The following is a 21,721-nucleotide window of genomic DNA, read 5'->3' on the forward strand; positions in this document are numbered from 1 at the left end:
AAATGAAAGGGGTTAGTGTTTAATCATGGTCTTTTCAGGGACCATAGATGACAAGAAACCCTTGACATCTTAGACGACTACTTTCAGCCTAACTTAAGGTGGCTCTGAATGAGTTCATCAAAACCAAATTATGAAGAAACCTCGAATTCTTCAGTAATAAGTACTAAATAAAAGTACTGATTATACTGTAGTCAACTAGTATACAACCATCTAGGATGCTACCAATCCACTTGTTTTGGGCTCGCATAAAAAAGTTCAACTCTAAAGTTCTGAAGTGCAGGCCATTAAGAAGATATCAAATATGTCAAAAAGACTCAAGTAGGCCAAACTGGTGAGCAAAGGACAGCAATAATTATGTTCAAAATGTCCTGTAACTTTTTAAAAGGGCTGATATAAGGTAAACATAGGTGTGGTGTCCTACCCAACCCTTTTTAAATAATATCTTCTGATTGTGTGGTCTATTTATTTCAGTCTATATAGGGAATTGAAACTCAGTCAGTCGTAGGAGATAGTGCCCAACAGTTGGAAGATATTAAATGGCTGCTTACAGAGAGATCATATAGGACATGCTAGATTATATGGATCTGTATGCTGAGAGAAAGAAAACAAACAACAAACATTTCGTTCCTGTTTGAAAAGTGGAGGTTTTATCTTTCAAATAACAAGTGACATACATTCACAATGAGAATACTTTTCTAAATATCCCTCATACAAGAGGCTTAGATACAGTAATTAGTTTGTTAAAGCAGCAATTTAAGGAGCCCTCATGTAGTTTCACAGGAGATACGTTCTTTCAAGTGACATAATGCTATGGCATGCCATATAAAACAATGCAACTCCTGCAGTTTTCTTTCACAAAACAATGCATAACAAATTTAATATACACATTTACATTCTGTTTTCAAAGCATTTTGAAACCAACAGGAATAAAAAAGTTTGTATTACATCAAACGAATGGCAGTTCTTCCTGTGACAATTAGGAAATCTTCATCCCGCAAGATCTTCAGTGCATCATCAAATTGTTCTCGGGATATTGGCTAAAAATTAAATACAAAGTAGACATTAGAAGACTTAAGACTTGTGCACCTACTTAAATAATGGCACACAAGTTAAAACCTTTGGCAAAAAAAATGGCATTTACATTTATTAGAGACAATTAGCCATTTCATCCTTACCATACAAAAGGTTTAAGAAAGGAGAATCTAAAACAGGTAAAATTTTAGCATACAAAAATCTTGATGTAGTCTTGGCACTTTGGACAACTGGGGTATTTGCAAGAGCTTACAATAGAGATCTCATTCAGAGCTGAATATTGTGGCATAATCAGACTTAGTATAAAGCAATCTAAATTTGGTGGCACTTGAGTTATCTCAAATGAAACATACAAGTAGCTCTCAAAGAGAGAAAATGGCAATCTTTAGTGGCTTCACATAAACAGTTTCAAAGGGTTCTTATTAGTAATTCTCCTGGCTGCCTGTCAAACCATTTTTATGATCATGTTAGTTTGAAGAATTTGGTATTGGATCAATTAATGATCCCCTTGTTGACAATTTCTTCATTTTAATCACTAGTTTGCTTGATATGGTGAGAAGAAATTCTGTCACTCACAGGAGTTAAGGGTTTGAGAAAATTTTTCATCAACCATATTTGGCAGTCTGGTGCCTCCACTTGAGTTCAAACATCACTACAGACAAATGCACTTCATAATGAAGGGAGTAAGTTTCTGTGGTACTGCACCAGTGGGTGGTATAACGAGATAATTTGTTTTTATCAACTGAGTTGATAATGTAAATTGGTCACCATATTGAGTTTATAATAGTTTTGTTATAGTTTGATTGTGCTTCACTGAAATACTTCTTTGGTATTGTAGATACTCATTCATTTTGGGTTTCAGTGTGTAAAAATACATCAAAGTAGGCCACAATTCCTCACTCACCAAATCAGAAGCTTCCCTCAACTCCTCGTAAGTTTGCTGATATTTGACGGTGGGTGTTTTGCCTTTGCTCTGTAACAATTCTTTCAGAGCCTTTGCAATTTCAAGGCGTCGTTTCCTGTCAGACACACTCAAGCCAGTTGTAAGAATGTTGACATCTATCAGCCCTGTCTTGGGGTCAGTGGCAGACTGTTTCAAAGCTTCACGGTGCAGTCTGAGGAAAACAATATCAAGATTTAGAATTGTCTTCCATTAAGCAAACTTTTTTCCCTTCAAAATCAGAGTAAAATATGTTTATGTTGGTATCTTAGACATTTAAGACTGATCCTACAGATGGGTTGTTAACAACTTTTTTTCCTGCTCAAAAAGTACCTTCTGGCTTCTTCCACATCAACATTTTCAACTTTGGATGAAAGCCTCATCCTGGCGTGAGCTTCAGCAAGGCGAATCAGTGACTCCAGCTGACGAGGATAAGCAGTTACTGCACCACGACTGCTACCAACCTGACGCATCTCTGTCAAAACAAAAACCCAACAAAAAAAAGCATGTTTGACTGTTAGAATCCTCCTGTTTTGCTACTGTTGCTATGGTTGCCTGTTTGCTGGATATTTTTAAAAGGATATTTTCTGATTGGTTGATTAAAATGCTTCTTGACTCAATGTTGTGAAAAACCAAAACAAAAACCAAAAGCAAAGCATATCAAAATGCCAACTTTTGAGAGGGGAGGGGTCAAGGAAAGAAGGAAAGGAAGAAAGAACTGAATTAGTAAATGGAGGGGAAAAGAAAGGAAGAAAATGAATGAATGAAAGAGTCAAAGAATGAGTAAGAATTTGGAACATTTTTACCTAAAGAACAAGATAATATTTTAGCAGTATATCAGACACCTTGAGCTAGCAAAGAAAGACTAAATTCTTCTGCTACAAGAACTACAGGGTTATTAACCAAAGTTCCTCACCCACATAAGCCTGGATGAGGTATTGAGCTGCTTCCTCACTCAGTTTGGGATTCACATAGGAGCGAGCATATGCTATGTAGTCTTTAAGTATACTCATGTCCTATATTGCAGAATAAAAGAAAAAAAATTTTCAATAGTTGAAATAATGAAAATGTTTTGCAAGATGAATTTTACAAGCAATACAAGAATTACTATATTGACTTGTCCATTAAGCTGATAAATTAATCAACAAATTCTGACCAAATTTCATTATATTGTATACACATAACTTGTAGAGGCTGTTGAAGGTATCCACATTTTTCATAATATACATTGGAGAAAACAATAAGGGAGACAACTCTTATAAGTTTATTTCAATCCAGCTTACAAGGTATTCTTCCTCCTCCTCCTCCTGTGTCTGATGGTACAGGGACACCAGGTGAGTGGCCAGTCGACGATCATACAACTCATCTTGAGGATCAAGCATCAGGAAGATCAGATCAAATCTATTGATAAAAAAATTAAAATTATTATGTTTTAAAACTATATTTTACTAAAACTTTTCTTAATTTACTTAGTAGACAAAATTAAAATAATAAAATTTGACTGTTGCTTGTTCTTAGCATTATTCATCTTATCAAAAAATCACCAAAACAATCATCCAATTGTTGTCAGCATAGGTCAGTGTTGAATTGCAGATTACTTTGTTTTCAAAATCTCTTCTTATGTACCAGTAATACTACCACAAATTGTCTCATAATCATCTTCCTTAATCCTTTCCACCCAAACATTAGAATTGATATTCTCCATACTGTTTTCAATACATTTTCTAGGATGATACCAAGGAGAAATTTTTTAACAATCAAGACCCTTTTTAGTTGGTGATCATTTCCTTTATTCTTTTGACTTTCATTTGTGATTCAGGGCTGACATTGTGAGGAGAAATTATATGTTAGTCACTCTAAGGGGTCAAAGGAAAGTACCCCTCCTCCCTTAGAATTTCTGATGACCCCTCTTGTGGTGGTTGTGGATGTTCTGTCACCACATAATCCACAAGTTTGAAAGCATGCATATTGAGGGTAAGATTTAAAATTTGTAACATATCTGCAATCTGCAGCTTTATACAGGTTCCAAGCCTTTTGATAGCTGTCCTACCTTGACAGGAGAGTATGAGGCAGCTGAATGTTTTCAACTGTTGTCATCTTGGGATCCCACTGTGATTTAACTGGATTAGCAGCAGCCAGGATTGATGTCCTCGCATTCAACTGACATATGATGCCAGCCTTAGCTATTGACAAAGTTTGTTGTTCCTTAAAGAAATGGATCAGAGTTGAAGCTTTTAGTTTTTCATTACAACTTCAAGAAAATGAACAAGTTAATTTCCACTCCAATTCCTTTAATTACACATTCAAATGTACATAAGTACAATTAGATATATTACAATTTTTTCTGGTGTATACCTGGGTCAAAATCATCATCTTCACCCTCCATTCAATTTCACTACATAAAAATAAGTAGTCTGCAGCAACTTGAAAGTAAAGTCGGAGTATGGTTTCTCTAGTTTAACTTTATTTCTATAAAATCACTGTTAACCTCTTACCATGACTTCATGAAGGACAGCTCTGGTGCTGTCATTCATCTTGTCAAACTCATCAATACAGCAGATGCCGTTGTCACTCAACACTAGAGCACCCCTAGAAATAAAAAGACGGTCACTCTAACTGAGCAGCAAGTTTAATCAATTCCATTAAATGCAACAACAATAGCACGACAAAAAAATTTCCTGCTGCTGCAAAATCATTCACTCTTGACCAAAAACAGCAGCAATAATTTGAAACAACTTTCAAATGGCCCCTTACCCTTTAAAACCCAAAATTAGTATTCATATGCTCCATACTCTTTTGTAAAAATTTCCTTCGGTACTGACAAGGAGAATTTATTAAAACAATTATGATCATTTCCTTTATTTTCACGGTCTTAGTGAATGATAAAGCAATATTACTGTAAGGAGAGATTAGATACTGGTCACTCTTAGGTTTAAAAGAGTCAGCCTGGCAAACAAGGAATTCCCATTTCCTTGTAAAATAAAGTGCAATAAGATAAAAAGCAATTTGACTTGATGCACGTACGTCTGTAGTACCAGTTGTCTTGTCTCTGGGTCTCTAGTGACATACGCAGTCAAACCCACAGCTGAAGAACCCTTCCCAGAAGTGTACTGACCACGAGGAACAAGGTTATGCACATACTGTAAACACAAAATGAAAATGTTTTGTTCACTGTTCCTTTTAACTACTTCCTTTTAACATCCTTCATCAGCAGTCTATTTAAAATGATTTCCACACCATCAGTGCCTGTAACTTAGAGACAGTTATGTTTTCTTATATCATAAAGGCAAACAACAGTCCTCTAGAGAACCAGCAGTTCCAATTGCACAGGGCAAGTGTAAATGTAAGTTTGTGTTACATCTTCTGGAATAAGCCAGAGTTGAACAATAGCCAATCAAGAAAGATCTAAAATTTTGTCCTTCTGAATGAGCTTTCCATTCAATACCAACCTGTAACAACTGAGACTTGCTTGTTCCAGGATCACCACAAAGGAGAATGTTGACCTCTGATCTAGAATTACACAAGTAGATAGACATACAGTTGGAAATGGTGGTTGAAGTGGCCTGATACAGTGCACTAGAAAATGTAAGGACTGGGCCCAACCCCTAACCAGGACAAAAAACATTTCATTCTCATGGTGGCTCTCTTGACCCAAAGAGTCAAAAGAATATATAATGGTGAGTAGCACTACAAAGGAATAGTACCTGGTCCAGGGAGGAGGGGCAATGGTCATACTACTTGCTGCTTTGTGCTGCTGAAACTGCTTAAAGTAATTTTGTTATTGAAGAATCAAAATGTGCAAGATCAAGGTAAAGCTATGAACTAACCTGAACTTTCCTCTCCCAGTGTCAGCAAAATCTTTGTTTGCTCCTCCAAACAACTGACAGAGAATTCCCTTTTTGATATCTTCATTTTCATAAATGCTTGGGGCTACAAAATTAAAATTAGAAAATTAATTAGTTTCATTGTGTTATTAGAGTATGTAATGAATGTTCATCTCGTCAACATCACATGGAAAGAAAATCAGACAGAAGTGATAAACTCTGTTGTTACTAACCAAGGGCCTTGGCAAGTCTCTCATAAATATCAGGTTGTTTGGACAACTGCTGTAATTGCTCTACTCTCTCTTGTGAAAATGTAACAACTCTGAAATACAATCCAACAACAACCAACATAAGAGAAGGCAAGGGAAGAAGATTCAAACCAAGACACCCTTAACCCTCTAACTCCCAAGATCTGATTGTTAATTCTCCCTTCTAGCTGCTACGCATTTCCTTGTAACTTATTAATGAAAAATTGGCATTAGATCAAGATAACAACTTGTACTTGATAAGTTTGAGTGTTTTTATTACCTGTTTACAAGATAATTTATGGATATGGTAGGGAGAAATTACACTATAATCACTTCTGAGTGTTAAACGGTTAAAGGGTGAGATATATAATTTTCATATTAAACCAGTTCCTACCCATCAGGGTCTTTAGAATAAAGCCTTTTCTTGTCTGTTTTCTTGAAATGGATCACATCAATGTATGTCTTGTAAACAGCTTTCACATTTCTTTGACGTGGATTTACACGCATAGGGGTGGCTCTGTAAATTCCTGTCACTGTGACCCTAATACGAATGTAGACCAATGGTAAAGCATGAGAATTGTGCAACAAAAATATATTCACTGAAAGATTGTCAAGCATGCAAAATAATTTCCTCGTGTCACTACCTTCATGCTTGTGAATTTACTAACTAAAAGAATGACTTCAAACTGTAGCTGTAAACCAAAACATCAATATTTCAAGGCATACTTGTATAGAGGTTTCTTTATTGTTGGTGCACCTTTAAAACATTCACCAAGAGTTTCTAAAGCTGACATTTCAAGCATTAGCCCTTCATCAGAGTGAAAAGAAGGCTCTGATCTGTCAAAGGGTTAACATTCAAAACTTCATGTGCTCTCTACAACTGCCAATTTACATTATCAACCCCCCCCCCTCTTCCCAACAATGCAGCACCACAATTTCTTCAGAAACTTACCACTTTTTATCAATTTAAAACACTCAGTCTGAAGTCATTCAAGACTGTGTATTTCTACCTTACCAAACAAGTACTTCAGGATTTCTTTTAAGTTAGGGGTAATTATTTTCTGGGCAGAAAATGACAAGAGATACTGTGACATGGCTGTCTTTAAGAATCTGTGCATACTGACTTAATTGCTCCTTTACAATGTACCTGTCTCCAGGCTGTACTGCATCCACCAGGTCATTGTGGGAGAATAACATGATAGTGTGTGGAGTCTGTCCTGGGGGCATGTCATCTGAGAAAGAAAAATTGTGGCAGGGTTTAGAACAAATTTGTAACCTAGGGCAAGAAATTGAGATGGCAATGGTGATCAAGTCCTTGTAAATGGTCTTAACAATCAGCAAGGGTTTTAAAACAAGCTGGCTATCACCAGAGTTCTGCTGGGTACTTGATAACATGTTGCCAGTTACTCTGGTCAATATAATTTTCTTCTGATCCTAGACCCTATAACTCCCATGAGTGACCAAGACAGAATTTCTCCTTACAATATCAACCAGATAAGTGATGAGAATGGAGAAAAATATCAATTTGGGGATAATTAGTTAATCCAATACTTGATTCTCTGAACTAACATTACAAGAATTATTTGGTTGACAGTAAGGAGAATAACAAATTTGATCTGGGAGTTAAAGGGTTGATGAACTTTTCACAATCACCTACATTTGCAGAGTCTGATGCCTTCTTCGAAACATTCTGAAACCCTGAATCATCCCCCCGGTGGATCAAAGGCTGGATAATGCTATAGATAAAGCTAAAATATGATTTCTTCACATATGTACAATTACAGACAAATAAATCAAGGAGCCTTAATTTACTTAAACAAAAAGTAAATGTTTTTTTTTACCAGGGGATTCCTGTAGCTTGGTGATTTGTTTGTCAGTATACTGTGATCTGTTATGAATCAGGACCATACTGTGGTTTGTGTTACAATTACGACATAGGGCAGGTTCAGCAATGCGACCTCGATCAATTTCCACTGATACTGATGCATGGCAAACATAACACTGGAAGAAAGCTGAGGATCAGAAAACAAAGTGAAGAGTTAACAAAGAACTCTTCTGCAATGTCTTAATCAAGATACATGGAGGTTATGAAGTAGCTTTTGAGGAGATCTTGGACTCAAGAACCTCCAATTGGATTCTACCAGAGGAATTCAATTTAATTCAAGTTTTCTTTTCCCACCATGTTGTTCATGGGTGGTGCAACAGGAAAAAGTTGGTAAGCTGACACAGAGGACAAGAAAGAAATTAGGAAATAAAAAGTTTCATCTTTGTGCGAAAATTTCGAGTCTTTCTCACCTTCCCTCATCTCTGGTATCACCTGAGATGTCCTTATCACCATTCCACTGATTGTAATCAGTGTATCAATGTCTACATGAAAAAAGAATTAATATTTATAAAAAATTAACACAATGCAATATAAAACTAATTAATATGTATTGATTTAAAGATATATACATAAAATACTCCAAATCAATGTTTCCTTTTACCTTCAGGGTTAAGTGACCTCATATTCTTGGTTTTGTCAACATTAAAAGTTCTGACCTAAAAATGAAAATTAAATGAATTAATCTTTAAATGTGATGGTCATCAACATCGAAAAAATATTATGATAATAACGAATTCATAGTTAAAGATTTGTTTTGTCTTGTCAGAGGTGCAGGATGAAGAAAAAATTCTGAGTCCTCATGGGGACTCAGAATTTTTTCTTTGTCCACTGTAAACTATAACTTTCCATCTTTCTTACTCTTATAACAAATTCCATTTGCATTTTAAATATTAATTCACCTGGATTTGATGTTGCAACTGGGCATCAGGGTATTTTTCAAAGAACACCTCATTCACAGCCATATCAAAGGTAGGAATCACTTCTTGCGGATAACAGATCAATTGCCTGTATAAATCAGCATCAAATGTCTTCAGATGACCACAATCAATGTTCAAGAAAGGTGTCTCCAATACGTGGATCTGCATGAAAAATATTTTATGTTAGACAGTGCTAATCAACGGTTTTCAAACTAAATGAAATATGTAGAGAGCCTAGATTTTATCAAGGTACCATTGTAAATGTACTGTAATCTAACAACATAATAGTGTATGAGAAGACTAGTTGCAGATGTTTTTGTTTTTTCATAATATGAAGTTCTTCAGGGCTTCAGTTTCAGGTAACAATACAGGTCTTTTTGTTGACCCTTGTGTTTGCATGTTAAGAAACAAATGAGAAGGTCCAGGAAACAAATGAGAAGGTCCAGATTCCAAATATTTCAAGATGACTCATCAAATAATCTATTTGTCACAGATATAAAAAGGAGATCCACATCACCATTTTAGTGGAGCTTTAAGAAAAAACAACAGTTCACAAGGCCATAACAATAGTAATTACCTCATCAAGGCGTTGCAAGTAGACTGGCAAAAGGGGATCAAATCCCTCGCCCATATCCTCAGCATCTTCGTCAACAAAGTCACAGACAAATTTTCTGAATTTCTCCTTAGTGTCACTCACAACAACATCTGTTCCCCAGATGACCAATGCAGGAGCTGTGGCAACATCACTAGTAGGTCCAGTTGGCTGATCAGTGGTGTCAGACGGCTAAGAGACAAAAAAAAATTTTATTTTATTTGAACCCTAGAAAAAGGGAACAAGAATGCATATCTCAACCTATAAAATTGGTGTAAGTTACTTACTGGTTGATTTTCTCCCAGATTAACTTGACGCAATCGCCTGTCACTGTGAATATCACTACGATGTCGGATTGGTGTACCAGCTCTGATCTTTAGTTAAGGAAACTGAGACTATCAATGGTTTCATGTAGGTTCAATCAAACTCAGATTATTCTCTGCAGCTGCATACTTGGGCTGTTGGTCAGCCTGTTGTTCACGATTACTGGCATTGTGCTAGCATACAATATTGCTAAATTGACCTTGAATCACAGCAAATAATAGGCTCACAAGGAATTCTCAAATTCATTTGGAAAAGCACAGAATTTGGACAAAACTATATTCTCAAATGTTGACTAAAAGCTAACAAGCTTTTAAACAAAAAGTAGCTAATTTAAAAAGTCCTAATAATTACAGTTTCTGTTTAATCATCTTATGAAAAATTTTTAACAATTTACCAAATGTTCTTCCATTTTTCCTACATAATGTGCCCTTCTTCAAATTCTATATTCTACCAGGAGGCTTGGTATTATAAAATATGTTACTTCCAATAATTGATACACTGGTGCAATTTTGTTTTACAATTCAAGCTAAGTATCCTAAGCAAAAATTCATCAGATCCCATTCCCCTTATTCAACTTCTTTTAGTTATTTCTGTTAAAAACCACACGGCATGATCATGCAAATTTTAAACACAAATGCAAATACTTCTATTAGAGGATACAGACTACCAGCTGGGGTACCACCAGCTCTTGAACTTGGTGTAGCATAGTTAAGAGGTGAACTAAGGTCAATTTCACTTGTCTCCAGCCCTCCTCTGGTTTGAGGTGATGAGAACAGTCCAGATTGATCAGGATCAGGCTGCCCCTCAGATGGTGAGGTAGGTGCTAATGGGAGAGGGGATGACGGTTCATCTACTCGTCGTCGTTGAGATGGGGGTGACACTGCAGGAGCAGCTGTTGGAGATGTTGCCCTTGAGCCCCTGCGGTTGCTGCGAGTACTACGCGTACTGGTTGTAGAAGCATCAGATGCTACATGAACAGAAAATTACGACATCAAAACTGAGGGATTAAACTTTCTCAGTTTATCCTTTCTTGATGGAATACTGCTCTCGCATCAACAAGCACTCGGTTGACTTTCATGGGTCTTAGTAAAAGCCTTAGTAATTAATACAGAGCGAGCTTGAATTGTGCCGATTGCTGGCGGCGTGGTGAGAAGGAAATGACCAATGCAAGGCATCAGGAACCACTTCTTACGATTCGGTTCCGAGATAATACGTTAATAAAACTTAGCGAGAAAAAAAATGGCTATTGACACCAGCATGTGCCGAATAATGGGTTAGAAAAATAAACTGACAAAATCGTAAAACATTTATCCATCGGAGCTCGGCATAAATGTGCAAAAAAGGTTACATATTTCTCTCATCCTTCCCTGATGCATGATCAACCTACGTCAATGAGTTTCTTTTTTTTCAGGTATTCATTCCAGATGAGAAGGTAATCAAATTTATCCACATATTGACGAGCAAAGTTCCAAGAGGTTGACATCGGTCAAAGTAACTTCGATGGACCCGAGTGCAAAACAGATCGACACTTTTTCGAAGTAAAAATTGAATGAGAGAAAGCATGATGTAAAATCAGGGCAGAGAAATCAACAAAGGAAATAATAATAGCATTAATAAGGATATACTCACGCGGAGGGCTTCCTCTAGAGCGCTTTCTTCCTCTCGGTGTAGAAGGTGCAGACATTTTGATTCTCTTCTTCCAACACGAACAACAGACTCACGTGTGAAAAAGCGCGGGAAATATATCAGGTGACCAAAATGCGCGCAGGGAATTCTGGATGTTGACAAGAGTACATTCTCGATCACTACCACGGAATAATCGCTCCCAGACAAGGACAACAAGACCACTTTAAACTTTAAAATTTTATTGATCGTATAAATAAAACAATTTATAAAATACATGAGGGAACTCTAAATCCCCTCTTAATAAATGATATTAATATAACATCTCTTTCAAAATTCAAATATTTCTTTATCTTTGGTCATTTGTCACCTGACCTTTTCCAAGAGGATCCCAACGAAACAAATTAAGCTTTTTTTTTTGGCTGACATACATGCGACTATCAGCTGATTCAATGAAGTTTCTTCTATATTTTCTTCCATTTTATGTTACCGATTTCCAAAAACCTGGAAGATCTATGTGTACCCTTAACCCTTTAACTCCCATAAGTGACCAAGACAGAATTTCTCCTCGTGTTATCAAAACAGTATCAAGCAGACTAGTGTTGAGAATAAAGAAACATATCGATTAGGGATCATTAATTGATCCCTTACCAAATTCTCCAAACTAACATGATTGGAATTGTATGGCAGACAGTAAAAAGAATTACTGATGAGATCCTAGAGAAAGGGTTTAAAAACAAACAAACAAACAACCTAACAAACAAATTGCCATTATTTGAAATGTGTCTTAAATACATTTGGAAATAAAAATTAATCTGCATTCTTCTAAAAAATATCCATATACATTTGATTCGTAATTCCCATGATGGAATTGGTTCACTAATTTTTTAAAAATTCACAAATTTATTCAGGCTCCTCGTGGGGTGGTTGGGTCTCGTCCAGTTTGTCGTCCTTGAGCCAGTAATGAAACTTGCCATCGATGAGGTGCTTAAATTTCCGCATAACAACATGCCCAACACTCGTAACTTGTTCTGGTATGACCTTATCGCCATGAAATACAGCAACAAAATAAGAAAATGAGAATTTACAACTTAACAATATGTATTCCTCTGATAAGTATAACCGCGTTAAATGTTTCCTACAAAACGATGTAAATTAAGAAAAAAATAAAGAATAAGAGAGGATTGAAAAGGGAAATTCTTCCGTTTTATAGATGTTCGAAATGCGAACTAAGACTAAGAGCGTTTCCTTGTTCCTAAGTCTGAGTGTAACGATTCGTTTGAAGCATTTCTGTCAATGATCGAGATAAAAGGACAGGAGAACATACGCCAAGTCGGAAACTTACGAAACTCGGCAATTTTTGCGCTAAGAAAGCGCTCAGATGAGGCCGATTGGAACCAATTTCCACAGCGTCATAGAGGAAAATAAAGGGATTTTGGATGAATCATAGACAGCCTGGCCCAGAACATCGTAGGCTGAATGAAGCCAATTTTGTTCAGTGTGGAAGGTTCAGTTGTCTGAGATCAGTCAACTTAAATATACCATGACCTACGTTAGTGAGGAAATAGCACCGCTTGACCCAGTATTGGCTCAAAGTTGATACACTGAAAAAAAAGACAACACTTTCTTGTCAGGTTCGTCGCCTACCTCGACTTCAAACTCTTCTGTCCCAAGCTTAAGTATCCCTCTGTAAAGAGGTTTGTTTGCTGTCGAGTAGGGTCCCCTACTGTCGACGTTCCTGAGGTATTCTAACTGTAAACTCTGAATGAGGCTCTCGGCGGCAGTTACAACATCACTACCGGAATCCACAATGAACTCGGTCAGCTCTGATGAGCGGGCATCTTGAGGTAAAGGACACAGCAAAAATGTTAGGGAGACACATATTTGTATTTCATCAGTAGACGTAAGAATTGCAGAAATGTCTTGTTTGCCAGATTTGGCAGGAAAAAAGCTGTGTAAATGTGCGCTATAGAGTAGACAGATCATACACAATACTCTTCTTTCTATCAATGTTGTGAATTAAATTACCTAAATTTAAGATAGAGCAGACTGCACACTGAGAAAGCCCTCAGTTAAAATTTGGCCATTTTCGAATAGAATGAGCATCTATCTGACTGATAAGCTGATACATGGTCTACGAAATAGACATACAGTCTGACTGGCTGAGAGATCAGTGTGTTGACTGACTAACCAACTAGCCAACTGACCAAGTTACTTTGTGTCTAACTTACTGCCAGTGCATGAGTAATGAGTGACTTACAGACTAGTTTGCTAACTGAAAGACTGGCAAGCTAATTTACTGACGTATGAAAATACTATTTGAAAAAATAATTGATTTCTTAATTGACTTTTGAGTGACTCTGTGACTTATCGACAGGTTGACTATAGCTGAAAGACCACAACACCAGCTAACTAATTAGCCAGCAAATTGAAGGACTGACCAACTCAATACTTAATGGCCACTTCTTAACGGCTAACAACCTGAGAACAGACTCATTGACTTACAACCCAAGTCAATCAAAAGTAAATAAGTAATTACAGAACAAGCTTAGCAGTTTAACTAATTAGATTGCAGCTCATGTAGTTTGGAAAATTTGAAGCTAGGCTAAGCAGTTTGAAGCAAAGAAAAGAAACTCCAATAACTACACAAATAGGTCTATGTATTGCATCATCACTGATACACCTGCATACATACCTTCTCCAGTGTCAGATTTAAGGTGTCCTTGCACACACAGAAAAGGGTGTGGATTGTCTTTAAGGCCTGGTGGCTGTCCCCAGTAACCCAGGACAACCACTCTAGTATCAGGTTCCTTTGCTGAATGCCACTTGAGGAAGGTTGCTGGTGGATAAGAGGTAAAAAGAAAAAACGTGATCGTAGAAGCGAATGAGCCTCTTAACAAGGCATCTTGTTCATAATGAAAATTTGACCTCATATGCTTTCCATTTGTATTCTGTCTTAATCTCCTCTATCTTAAGCCAATTCCTTTGGTTAATACTTGGCCTTTTGGCTTTTCCCTGCTCCTTCAAACTATTGTGTCAATCAATGACAAGTCCCAATGACTCCCCTTAATAATCCAAAAACTTTGAAATCAGCTCAGATAATCATGACCAAGTTCTTTTAATTTTTGACCAACAGGAAGAGGAGCTCACAAAACTAAAATTACATCGCATTGGTAGGTAAAACTAATACATGTTATAGAGCTTATATTATTTAATTGATTGTATTCTCTTTATTGAGTTCACTATGATTTTTCTATAGTCTACAGTTTGCCGACTGTAAACTGTATGGTCTTGACGAGAACTAAAATAAAAGTTGCCCACACTTGGAAATGCAATTGCACAATGCCAGCTAACATGGATGACTAGAAGTTTTGGTAAAGAAAATTTGGTAACGCAAAAATATCCCACTTTTCCACATAACACACCGATATTACGGGAATATAAAGTTCTTAGAAAAAAAGGAAAATATTTTGGATCACCGGTGACTGATTTTACAGACATAGAATTCAAACGGTGGAACGGATTAGTTACAAAATACACGTCAGCTTAGAGTCATATTTTTAGGTCTGTAGAGTACTATCGAAAATTACAAGTTTATTCTTTGACGCGCTGAAGACTTTTGGGGCACTATGAATCGATAAAACCGAAAGACTGTGTGGCATATTGTGGAAATACCCCTAGCATTCTGATGAAAGATTCCAACAAACATAACACTGGCTTTTCTAAACCATTATATGAGAGGTCTGTGAGAGGGCGATTCGTCTCGAGTTCAATACACTCCTACATCCCCTTTCAAGATAGACTTCATTTACGTTTATTAAATAAACTTTTCGTAGAATGAAGATATAAAAGAAATTGAAAGAAAACGGCTCAGAGCTTTGCCATAGCAAGCCATCTAATAATGCCCAAAACGAAACATCAAATCTGGCATCTAGAAAAATAATGTGCCTTCATGATCCCTTTCCTCAACTGAAAATTTGCGCGCACAGATTTTGAACGTAACACAGCCCTTAGACTAACAAACTTTATGCTTATCCGTATTTAGTGAGACGAAGAGAAAAAACCAGGATTAGCAGCAATACTGCAAAACAGATGATAAGAAAACTGTTGGCTGATTTTCAGTTTGGAGGTACTAAACTCTGATCACAAAAATTAACGGTTCCATAGCGGTATTTGTTCGCGACCGAGCTGTTCATTTTTATAAGTTACTGTGCTGTTTAATTGCCCCTTACAAACGAAACACGGTTCCTTCACTTATTAAATTCTAATTAGAACCCCGGTTGATCCAAAAAATACAAAGTTTTCAGAGAAAAAAAACCGGGCTCTTCAGGATTGATCCAACGACAGCGGCGCCAAAGAGACACTCTTCAGTCCCGTATGAAATCACAAATCAATAAATCTTTTGCAGTTGGACTTTTAAAACGTTATCTCTTTTCAATCCATGAAGGTATTATTTCAGATGTTTAACCCGACGTTCGAAATATAATTTGGCAATGTAGCACGATCTTTTTTATTGGAATATCTTAACATACCACTCTTGGAACTGCTGCAACAACGATAGGTTTGACATAGGATATAGGAACACCTCGCGATTTCTTGCGTTGAAATGATCTCTTTTGAAATTTATCTGCAACCTCGACGTTTTTCAACGACGAATGCAGTTAATGCTCTTAAAAAAAAAAAAAAAACGAAAGGGCCCTTTAAGGGGAGTCCCCCTTCAAGCCATTTTGTGGAAAAGTAAAAACGTTACCGATCAAGCGTTTAGCGGGGTAATATCCCTTCAAATGAAACTGCTTCTATAGGTGGAAATGTTCCTGCCGAATAATAAACAAATCGTCCATAGAAAAAAGTAAGAAAAATGTAGCTCGCTCTTTAAGTGCCAGCTAATTAGTTATTTTCTCGACGAGGAAGGTCGTCTGCGTCAATGAACTAAAAACAGGATTATATTCAGATCGAAAGTGATCAGGCATTGCTAACGTTTCACCTCCAATCCACTATAAGCAAACAAATATAATTTCGATCTTCATTTTAGTGATATAAATCTGTTCAAGAGTGAGCTAGTTCAAAGTTCCTACCTGCACTTTTAACCCTTTTTCTGTGCCCTGGGATCATGATCTCTAATGAGTCTAAGAGCTCGTCACTCCATTCCCTGGATTTTACATCCCTAATGGTGATGATTCCCTCAGCTCTCAACCTCTCCATGTAACAACTTTCATGATCTAAATCAAGATGTTGTAACCAGTCTGCGACATCTATGAGAGAAGCTGGAGATTGGAAAATATATATGCATTGTGAGTTAAAAGATAATAGAGAAAAAAGTTTGTCATTAAAACGGAAACAATTGTGAAATTGGTGACTTGAAACAATAGATAGCTTATCTTCTAAGATAGATTCTCATCCGTCTCAAAAAAGGAATAAATCGGAAACTAAATTGGACGAGTGGCACGAATCCGATCTCACGGTGCTCTAACATCACGTAGGGTAAACAAAAAATATGGAGAAATGTACTTACCGGCGTCTAAGATCTTGAACCTATCGTCTCGTTCTCGTATACTCAGAGAATCCAAGTCTTCTTCGTCGAGTATACATAAGTCAATGATCCTATCATAACCTTGAGTTAAAAATCTTGTTCCGTATCTTTCAAGGCCAATTTTCTCCAAAAAATTCTCGACTGCATTTCTCGAGGCCATCACAGTCTGCATTACTCTCTTGTTGAATAAAATTCACTTTGATTCCTAGCGCGTTATGGCTGGAAAAAACATTCTGTTGTTGATTGGTTTTCTATAATTGATAATTGTCTCTGATTGGTTATTTGTAATGGATTATTCCCGCGAGGGAAATTTTTTGTCACGAAGTCTTCGAGGGACGCTCTGCTTGTTTGAACTTGCCCTGATCTAAATTCCCCGATCTATTGTTCTTTAACGTGACGTCAGTGAAATATTGATATCCATGATGGCGGCTAATGAATGCGTTCTGTTTCTGTTCAAACGTGCCTGATCAGGTTATTTCCCGTCTGAAGTCGAGATAATTCTAACATTCCTTGACAGTGAAATGGTAAGTTTTTATATTGTGTTTGCTTTCAGTTCAACTTTATCATTAATTTGGACTTCATTTTTCGGGCTTTTTTGCCACGACTAGGAATAATTTGTTGTTTCTTTCGGTACTTTCGATAAAAAAAAATAAGCATAAGCTGCTGGGAAATAACCATAAACAAACGATTATAAACATGTTAGTTTTGTCGATCGGTGGGTGCAATAGATTAATACAGGCAGCTTATAATCTTTAATTATTTGAGCTTAACACCTAATTATTGGATTTTCAAACTTTTAGGCCTTGTGTAAACATGAAAAATAATCTTGTTGGAAAATCTGGATTTTTACTTTGAATAATAAACAAATCCCCTGATTATAATTTGCTTATCTAGCAAAATGCATTTTTGTCAAATGTTGTCAAATCAACCATCGGAAATGTGTTTGAAAACTTAAAGACGTTGGTTAACTCCTCACGACATAATACACTCATTCGATCACACAAAATGAACTGGAGCGAAAACAAACGTTTTTATAGTCTACACCAAAGTAGTTTTTCGTTTGTAATTGATATCTGCACAAATATAGAATTATTTTTGGGTAAAAAAAGGGGAAAAAAGAAATTGAAAGTGCTAGCTTGCTGTTTTAACAACGCAATTGTAACATGAATAACAGAATAAAAGGGGAAAGAATTTTACAGAATAAAAGGGGAAAGTTTCTGAAGAAACTGTGGTGCCGTGTCAGTGGGAGAGCATGACAGGGTAATTAAGTATTATCAACTGAGTTTATAATGTGAATATTGGGTCCATTTGCTCTAACGAAGGGTTAACGCTTGAAACGTCAGCTTTGAAGCCAATCTACATTATTCACTCAGTCGGTAATACTAAATTACCCTCTTTTACAGAATGCTGACATTTAAAAGCAAGGTGTATTCTTTGTCACAATCTACCTATTAGTTTATGTGATTGTAATATATATGTGGAGGTTCAGACTGAATATAGTTCAGAATTGTTTTACTTAACCTAATTTTATTTGTTTTTTCCCTTATTCTTGACCATATGTTTTTATTTGTTTAAAAATGAAGAAAGATTAATGCTCCTAACCACAGTACATGCAGTTTCAGGGATTTTCAATGAAAATTTGCATGAGTGGCAAATCATCATCCTCCACACCAAGGGAGGTTGAGGGTATGCTTCCTTCAGAAATTGGAAATTCTAATTTGTTGCAGATGTATTTTTCTTCATGAAGAGGTCTTCTTATATATAATTGCTTGGTCATTCTTGAAGAAAACCTATTTGTACAATTTTGAAGATAATTATGTCACAATCAATGCAAGGATGTTTGTGTGTTTAACCAAATACTACAGCCAATCATGATGATGTCTATGTATGTTTGTGACGACTTTGGTTTTGTTATACTTAATCAATCAAAATATACTCTTGTGCAATTTATGATTAAAATGTTTAACAGAGGATTCTGTCGGTTACTTTTGAAACTTACAGTGCATATCATGTCTGTAAGAAAAATGGAGAACCAATTTTACCCTTTGACCACTAACAGTGACTAGCATCTAAATTCTCCTTACAATATCACCCCTGAATCAATCATACAGGTCTTGAGAATGAAGGAACTGATCTTCAACTAAACAAGCCTTTGATTTTTTTCAAACAAATTCTCTTTGTCAGAACCTTAGGAAATGTGTAGAGAATGGTATCAAGAATATGTATCCTGATCAATGTTAGGGTGTTAAAGGGTTAAAAGGTAATGCATGTGAAATTTGCTTTCTTTTACAGATCTCCCTCACTCAAGAACAATGTGACTGGCAGCTAAAGATCCTGGACCACTCCACTACTAGTGGAATGCTGGAATGTGCAAAGTTGAACATTTTTAAACAAGGTTTTTCTGTAATTCACTGATATGGCAATGGCAATGGCTTGCACAAAAGTTGGAGCAGTAAAGCACACAAGAGGTCTGTGAGGGGGTAAACCTTCTAAGATCTCTTACCAGGTCATTGCACCCTTTCCATACCTATAATGAGAGCCAGATTTCGGGCCAGTACATGCTTTCAGATACACATTGTTTTGTTATTGTCTTGTGCATGTACTCAGCAGTAAGAATCCCTTAATTCTTTCTAAATAGGTCATTCTTTGAATAAGGTGGAAGCCAAATGCAAAAATAAGTCTGCTGTACAAGTTGAACTTTGGAATGTCTTGGTAAATATCTATGTGACGCTAATCAAAGCTCTTTCATTCTTGATTTCTTTTGCAAATGATCTCAAACATTTATTTCTGTCTTTTTCAAAACTTAGAAAGCTTGAGTTTAACACAAATACCTTCAAATTGCTGTGTGGTTTTACCACAAGTGAAGATTGATGAGGCAATGAATTAACTAATTCCTGAATACAAGATCTTTGAAATAGGCATCCTTTTAAGTTATGAGAGTTTGTGTTAAGTGACATGAAATGTTTCACCTGAAGCTTATCATAAAATGAGAAGAGCTATAGAAAATATAACCACTAGTAAAGTTACAATATCTACATGTAATATAAAGGAACTCAAAGCCTAAAAAAATTCCTTGGAAGATAGATAAGAAGTGTTCCCTTATTGACAAATGGTTTTCTTTCTAAAAGCAATTTTCTCATGTCAGTCATTGATTGACTGTTTACTCTACTTTTGGTTTGTTTCTTCACTCAGGAGATGTTGTTACATGATTACCAATTACATGCAGATGCTTTTTTTTTCATCTTGAAATTAGTTATTGTCTAACATTTACTAAAAGTTTGACAACGTATTTAAGAACACTTGTTTATCCTCTTCCATTTGTACCTCACCATTGCAAATTACTTCTAAGAAATGTTTTGCCAATCAAAATGCTTAGACTTTGATTAATGTTCTTGTGACCTTGATAAATTAAGTTATCCTGCATATTAGTTCTATGGAAATTTATCAAAATGACAGCTTTCAGTTAGTATATGTGCTATGAATTCAAGCAGGAGATCCTCAGATATGAAGCTTTTCCACAATAGATCTACAAGTTATATTTCCCTCTGCATGCATAATGTTGTATATAGTTTTATAATAATATTGGAATTGTAATAAAGCATATTTTATTTTATTTTAACTTATTTTCTCGAAGATATTAGCTCTACAGCTACACTGTGAATTTCGAGCATAAATAAAGTATATGTATGTATGTATGTATGTATATGACTAGTCAATTTAGTGTGCCATATTTCACTGTAGAGCTGGTTAGATTTAGAAGTTTTTTTGAATTAAAATCATCCCCTTACATTTGAACATAGAGATATAATAAATATATTACTTACCTCATTTTCTTGATGTGTGCTGTTAGTTATGGAACTTATTTCTTCTACTTTGCCCTTTGGCTATAAATCCAAATGGGAAAAGCTGGACCCACAACTTACAGTATGGACCTTGAACTTGGTTAGTAAGAGGTGTATGATTTTTATTGTCAACATCTTAAGTTCACAAAGAAAATAAAGTGTTCAGCCAATAGGACAAGATGTGCCACATACAGGGCTTTCATGTTTTACAATGAGGTAAAGAAAGACCTTGGCCATAATTGTCCGATATTTTTAATTGTTCAGCTGTTAGTTTATTTGACTTTTGAATAAACATTTTATTGAAACTTTACTTTTTTCTATTGTTATTGCACGCATGGTTTACTTTTAGTGCCCCAGCTAATGCTGTTATATATTGGAAGAAGATGGCAAGTGGTTCAAGTTCTCATTACTTTATTGAATAACTGAGATACCATGATCATGAGGTAGCTCTTAGGAGCCTTTGATTAGTTTTATGTGGCTTGTGGAAAATCCAAACTCTCTTAACCCTTTAACTCCCACAAGTGATTGAGAGGTAACTTCTCCCCATAATATCTATACACTATCTAGCAAACAGGTAATGAGAATACTTAAACTTATCACGTAAAAGTTGTTTTCCTTGATCTAACACCAAATTCTCCGAACCAATTGAGAAGGAAATGTGTAGCAGCTAGAGGGGAGAATTAACAATCAGATCTTGGGAGTTAAAGGGTTAAAAAGATAGCAGGGCTAAAAATTGGCGGTCGCACGGTCGCCATTGGCGAGTTTAAACTGACCAGGGCCACCAAAAGTTGAGGTTTGAATGCCCGATGTGCGACAATGCTGCAGAATTTCGAAAAGTTGCAATGTAAATTATGCGAAGTACAAAGTTAAAAATAAAACTCAATATGTAATTTAATTGGACTACCGTTCTCTTCGTTCCTTTGCCTGAACTCTAAGATTATCCATTTTAGTAAATTCTTAGTTC

At 36.1% G+C, this 21,721-nt stretch overlaps 2 protein-coding genes and 1 long non-coding RNA gene across 6 annotated transcripts; 1 reads left to right on the plus strand and 2 right to left on the minus strand.

The window, feature by feature from the left end:
• Positions 1–624: 624 nt before the first annotated feature.
• On the minus strand, positions 625–11,525 carry LOC113665928 (DNA replication licensing factor mcm4-A). The gene is made up of 21 exons (XM_089199807.1): positions 11,392–11,525; positions 10,423–10,729; positions 9,726–9,807; positions 9,424–9,630; positions 8,829–9,008; positions 8,531–8,585; positions 8,340–8,411; positions 7,886–8,056; positions 7,192–7,276; positions 6,439–6,585; positions 6,030–6,118; positions 5,800–5,902; positions 5,422–5,482; positions 4,997–5,112; positions 4,468–4,561; positions 4,023–4,177; positions 3,256–3,373; positions 2,889–2,988; positions 2,306–2,447; positions 1,937–2,147; positions 625–1,037 (listed from the first exon to the last, which is right to left on the minus strand). Exons 1-21 carry the CDS (start codon positions 11,444–11,446, stop codon positions 942–944), a joined length of 2,646 nt encoding a protein of 881 aa, XP_089055933.1. The 5' UTR covers positions 11,447–11,525; the 3' UTR covers positions 625–941.
• Positions 11,526–11,610: 85 nt separating this feature from the next.
• Positions 11,611–17,291, minus strand: LOC113665929 (uncharacterized). Its single transcript, XM_027181664.2, has 5 exons — positions 16,898–17,291; positions 16,461–16,649; positions 14,081–14,224; positions 13,033–13,226; positions 11,611–12,426 (listed from the first exon to the last, which is right to left on the minus strand). Exons 1-5 carry the CDS (start codon positions 17,085–17,087, stop codon positions 12,289–12,291), a joined length of 855 nt encoding a protein of 284 aa, XP_027037465.2. The 5' UTR covers positions 17,088–17,291; the 3' UTR covers positions 11,611–12,288.
• A 26-nt stretch (positions 17,292–17,317) lies between these two features.
• LOC113665957 (uncharacterized) lies at positions 17,318–21,657 on the plus strand. 4 transcript variants are annotated; one of them, XR_016184819.1, is made up of 5 exons: positions 17,318–17,439; positions 19,208–19,383; positions 19,554–19,627; positions 20,766–20,857; positions 21,107–21,657. It is a non-coding gene; the product is annotated as an uncharacterized LOC113665957 (long non-coding RNA). The 4 variants fall into 4 exon arrangements; XR_016184821.1 differs by lacking the exon at positions 21,107–21,657 and having other exon boundaries at positions 19,208–19,421; positions 20,766–21,063; XR_016184818.1 differs by lacking the exon at positions 21,107–21,657 and having other exon boundaries at positions 20,766–21,063.
• The last annotated feature ends 64 nt before the right edge of the window (positions 21,658–21,721 follow it).

The sequence above is a fragment of the Pocillopora damicornis genome, chromosome 3 (assembly GCF_964200805.1).
Source record: "Pocillopora damicornis chromosome 3, jaPocDami1.2, whole genome shotgun sequence".
NCBI lineage: Eukaryota > Metazoa > Cnidaria > Anthozoa > Scleractinia > Pocilloporidae > Pocillopora > Pocillopora damicornis.

Bases quoted from the DNA above. Each gene is read 5' to 3' on its own strand.
- LOC113665928 (XM_089199807.1), bottom strand. From the start codon at position 11,446: ATGTCTGCACCTTCTACACCGAGAGGAAGAAAGCGCTCTAGAGGAAGC. The intron at 9,009-9,423 runs GTAATTACTATT...TTTTTCATGCAG, and splicing joins ACTTGCAACGCCTTGATGAG to ATCCACGTATTGGAGACACC. The intron at 6,586-7,191 runs GTACATTGTAAA...CATTCGTATTAG, and splicing joins GCAGTACAGCCTGGAGACAG to GGTCACAGTGACAGGAATTT.
- LOC113665929 (XM_027181664.2), bottom strand. From the start codon at position 17,087: ATGCAGACTGTGATGGCCTCGAGAAATGCAGTCGAGAATTTTTTGGAG. The intron at 14,225-16,460 runs GTAGGAACTTTG...CTTATCCACCAG, and splicing joins AAAAAGGGTTAAAAGTGCAG to CAACCTTCCTCAAGTGGCAT. The intron at 12,427-13,032 runs GTAGGCGACGAA...CATGGCGATAAG, and splicing joins CAGAAGAGTTTGAAGTCGAG to GTCATACCAGAACAAGTTAC.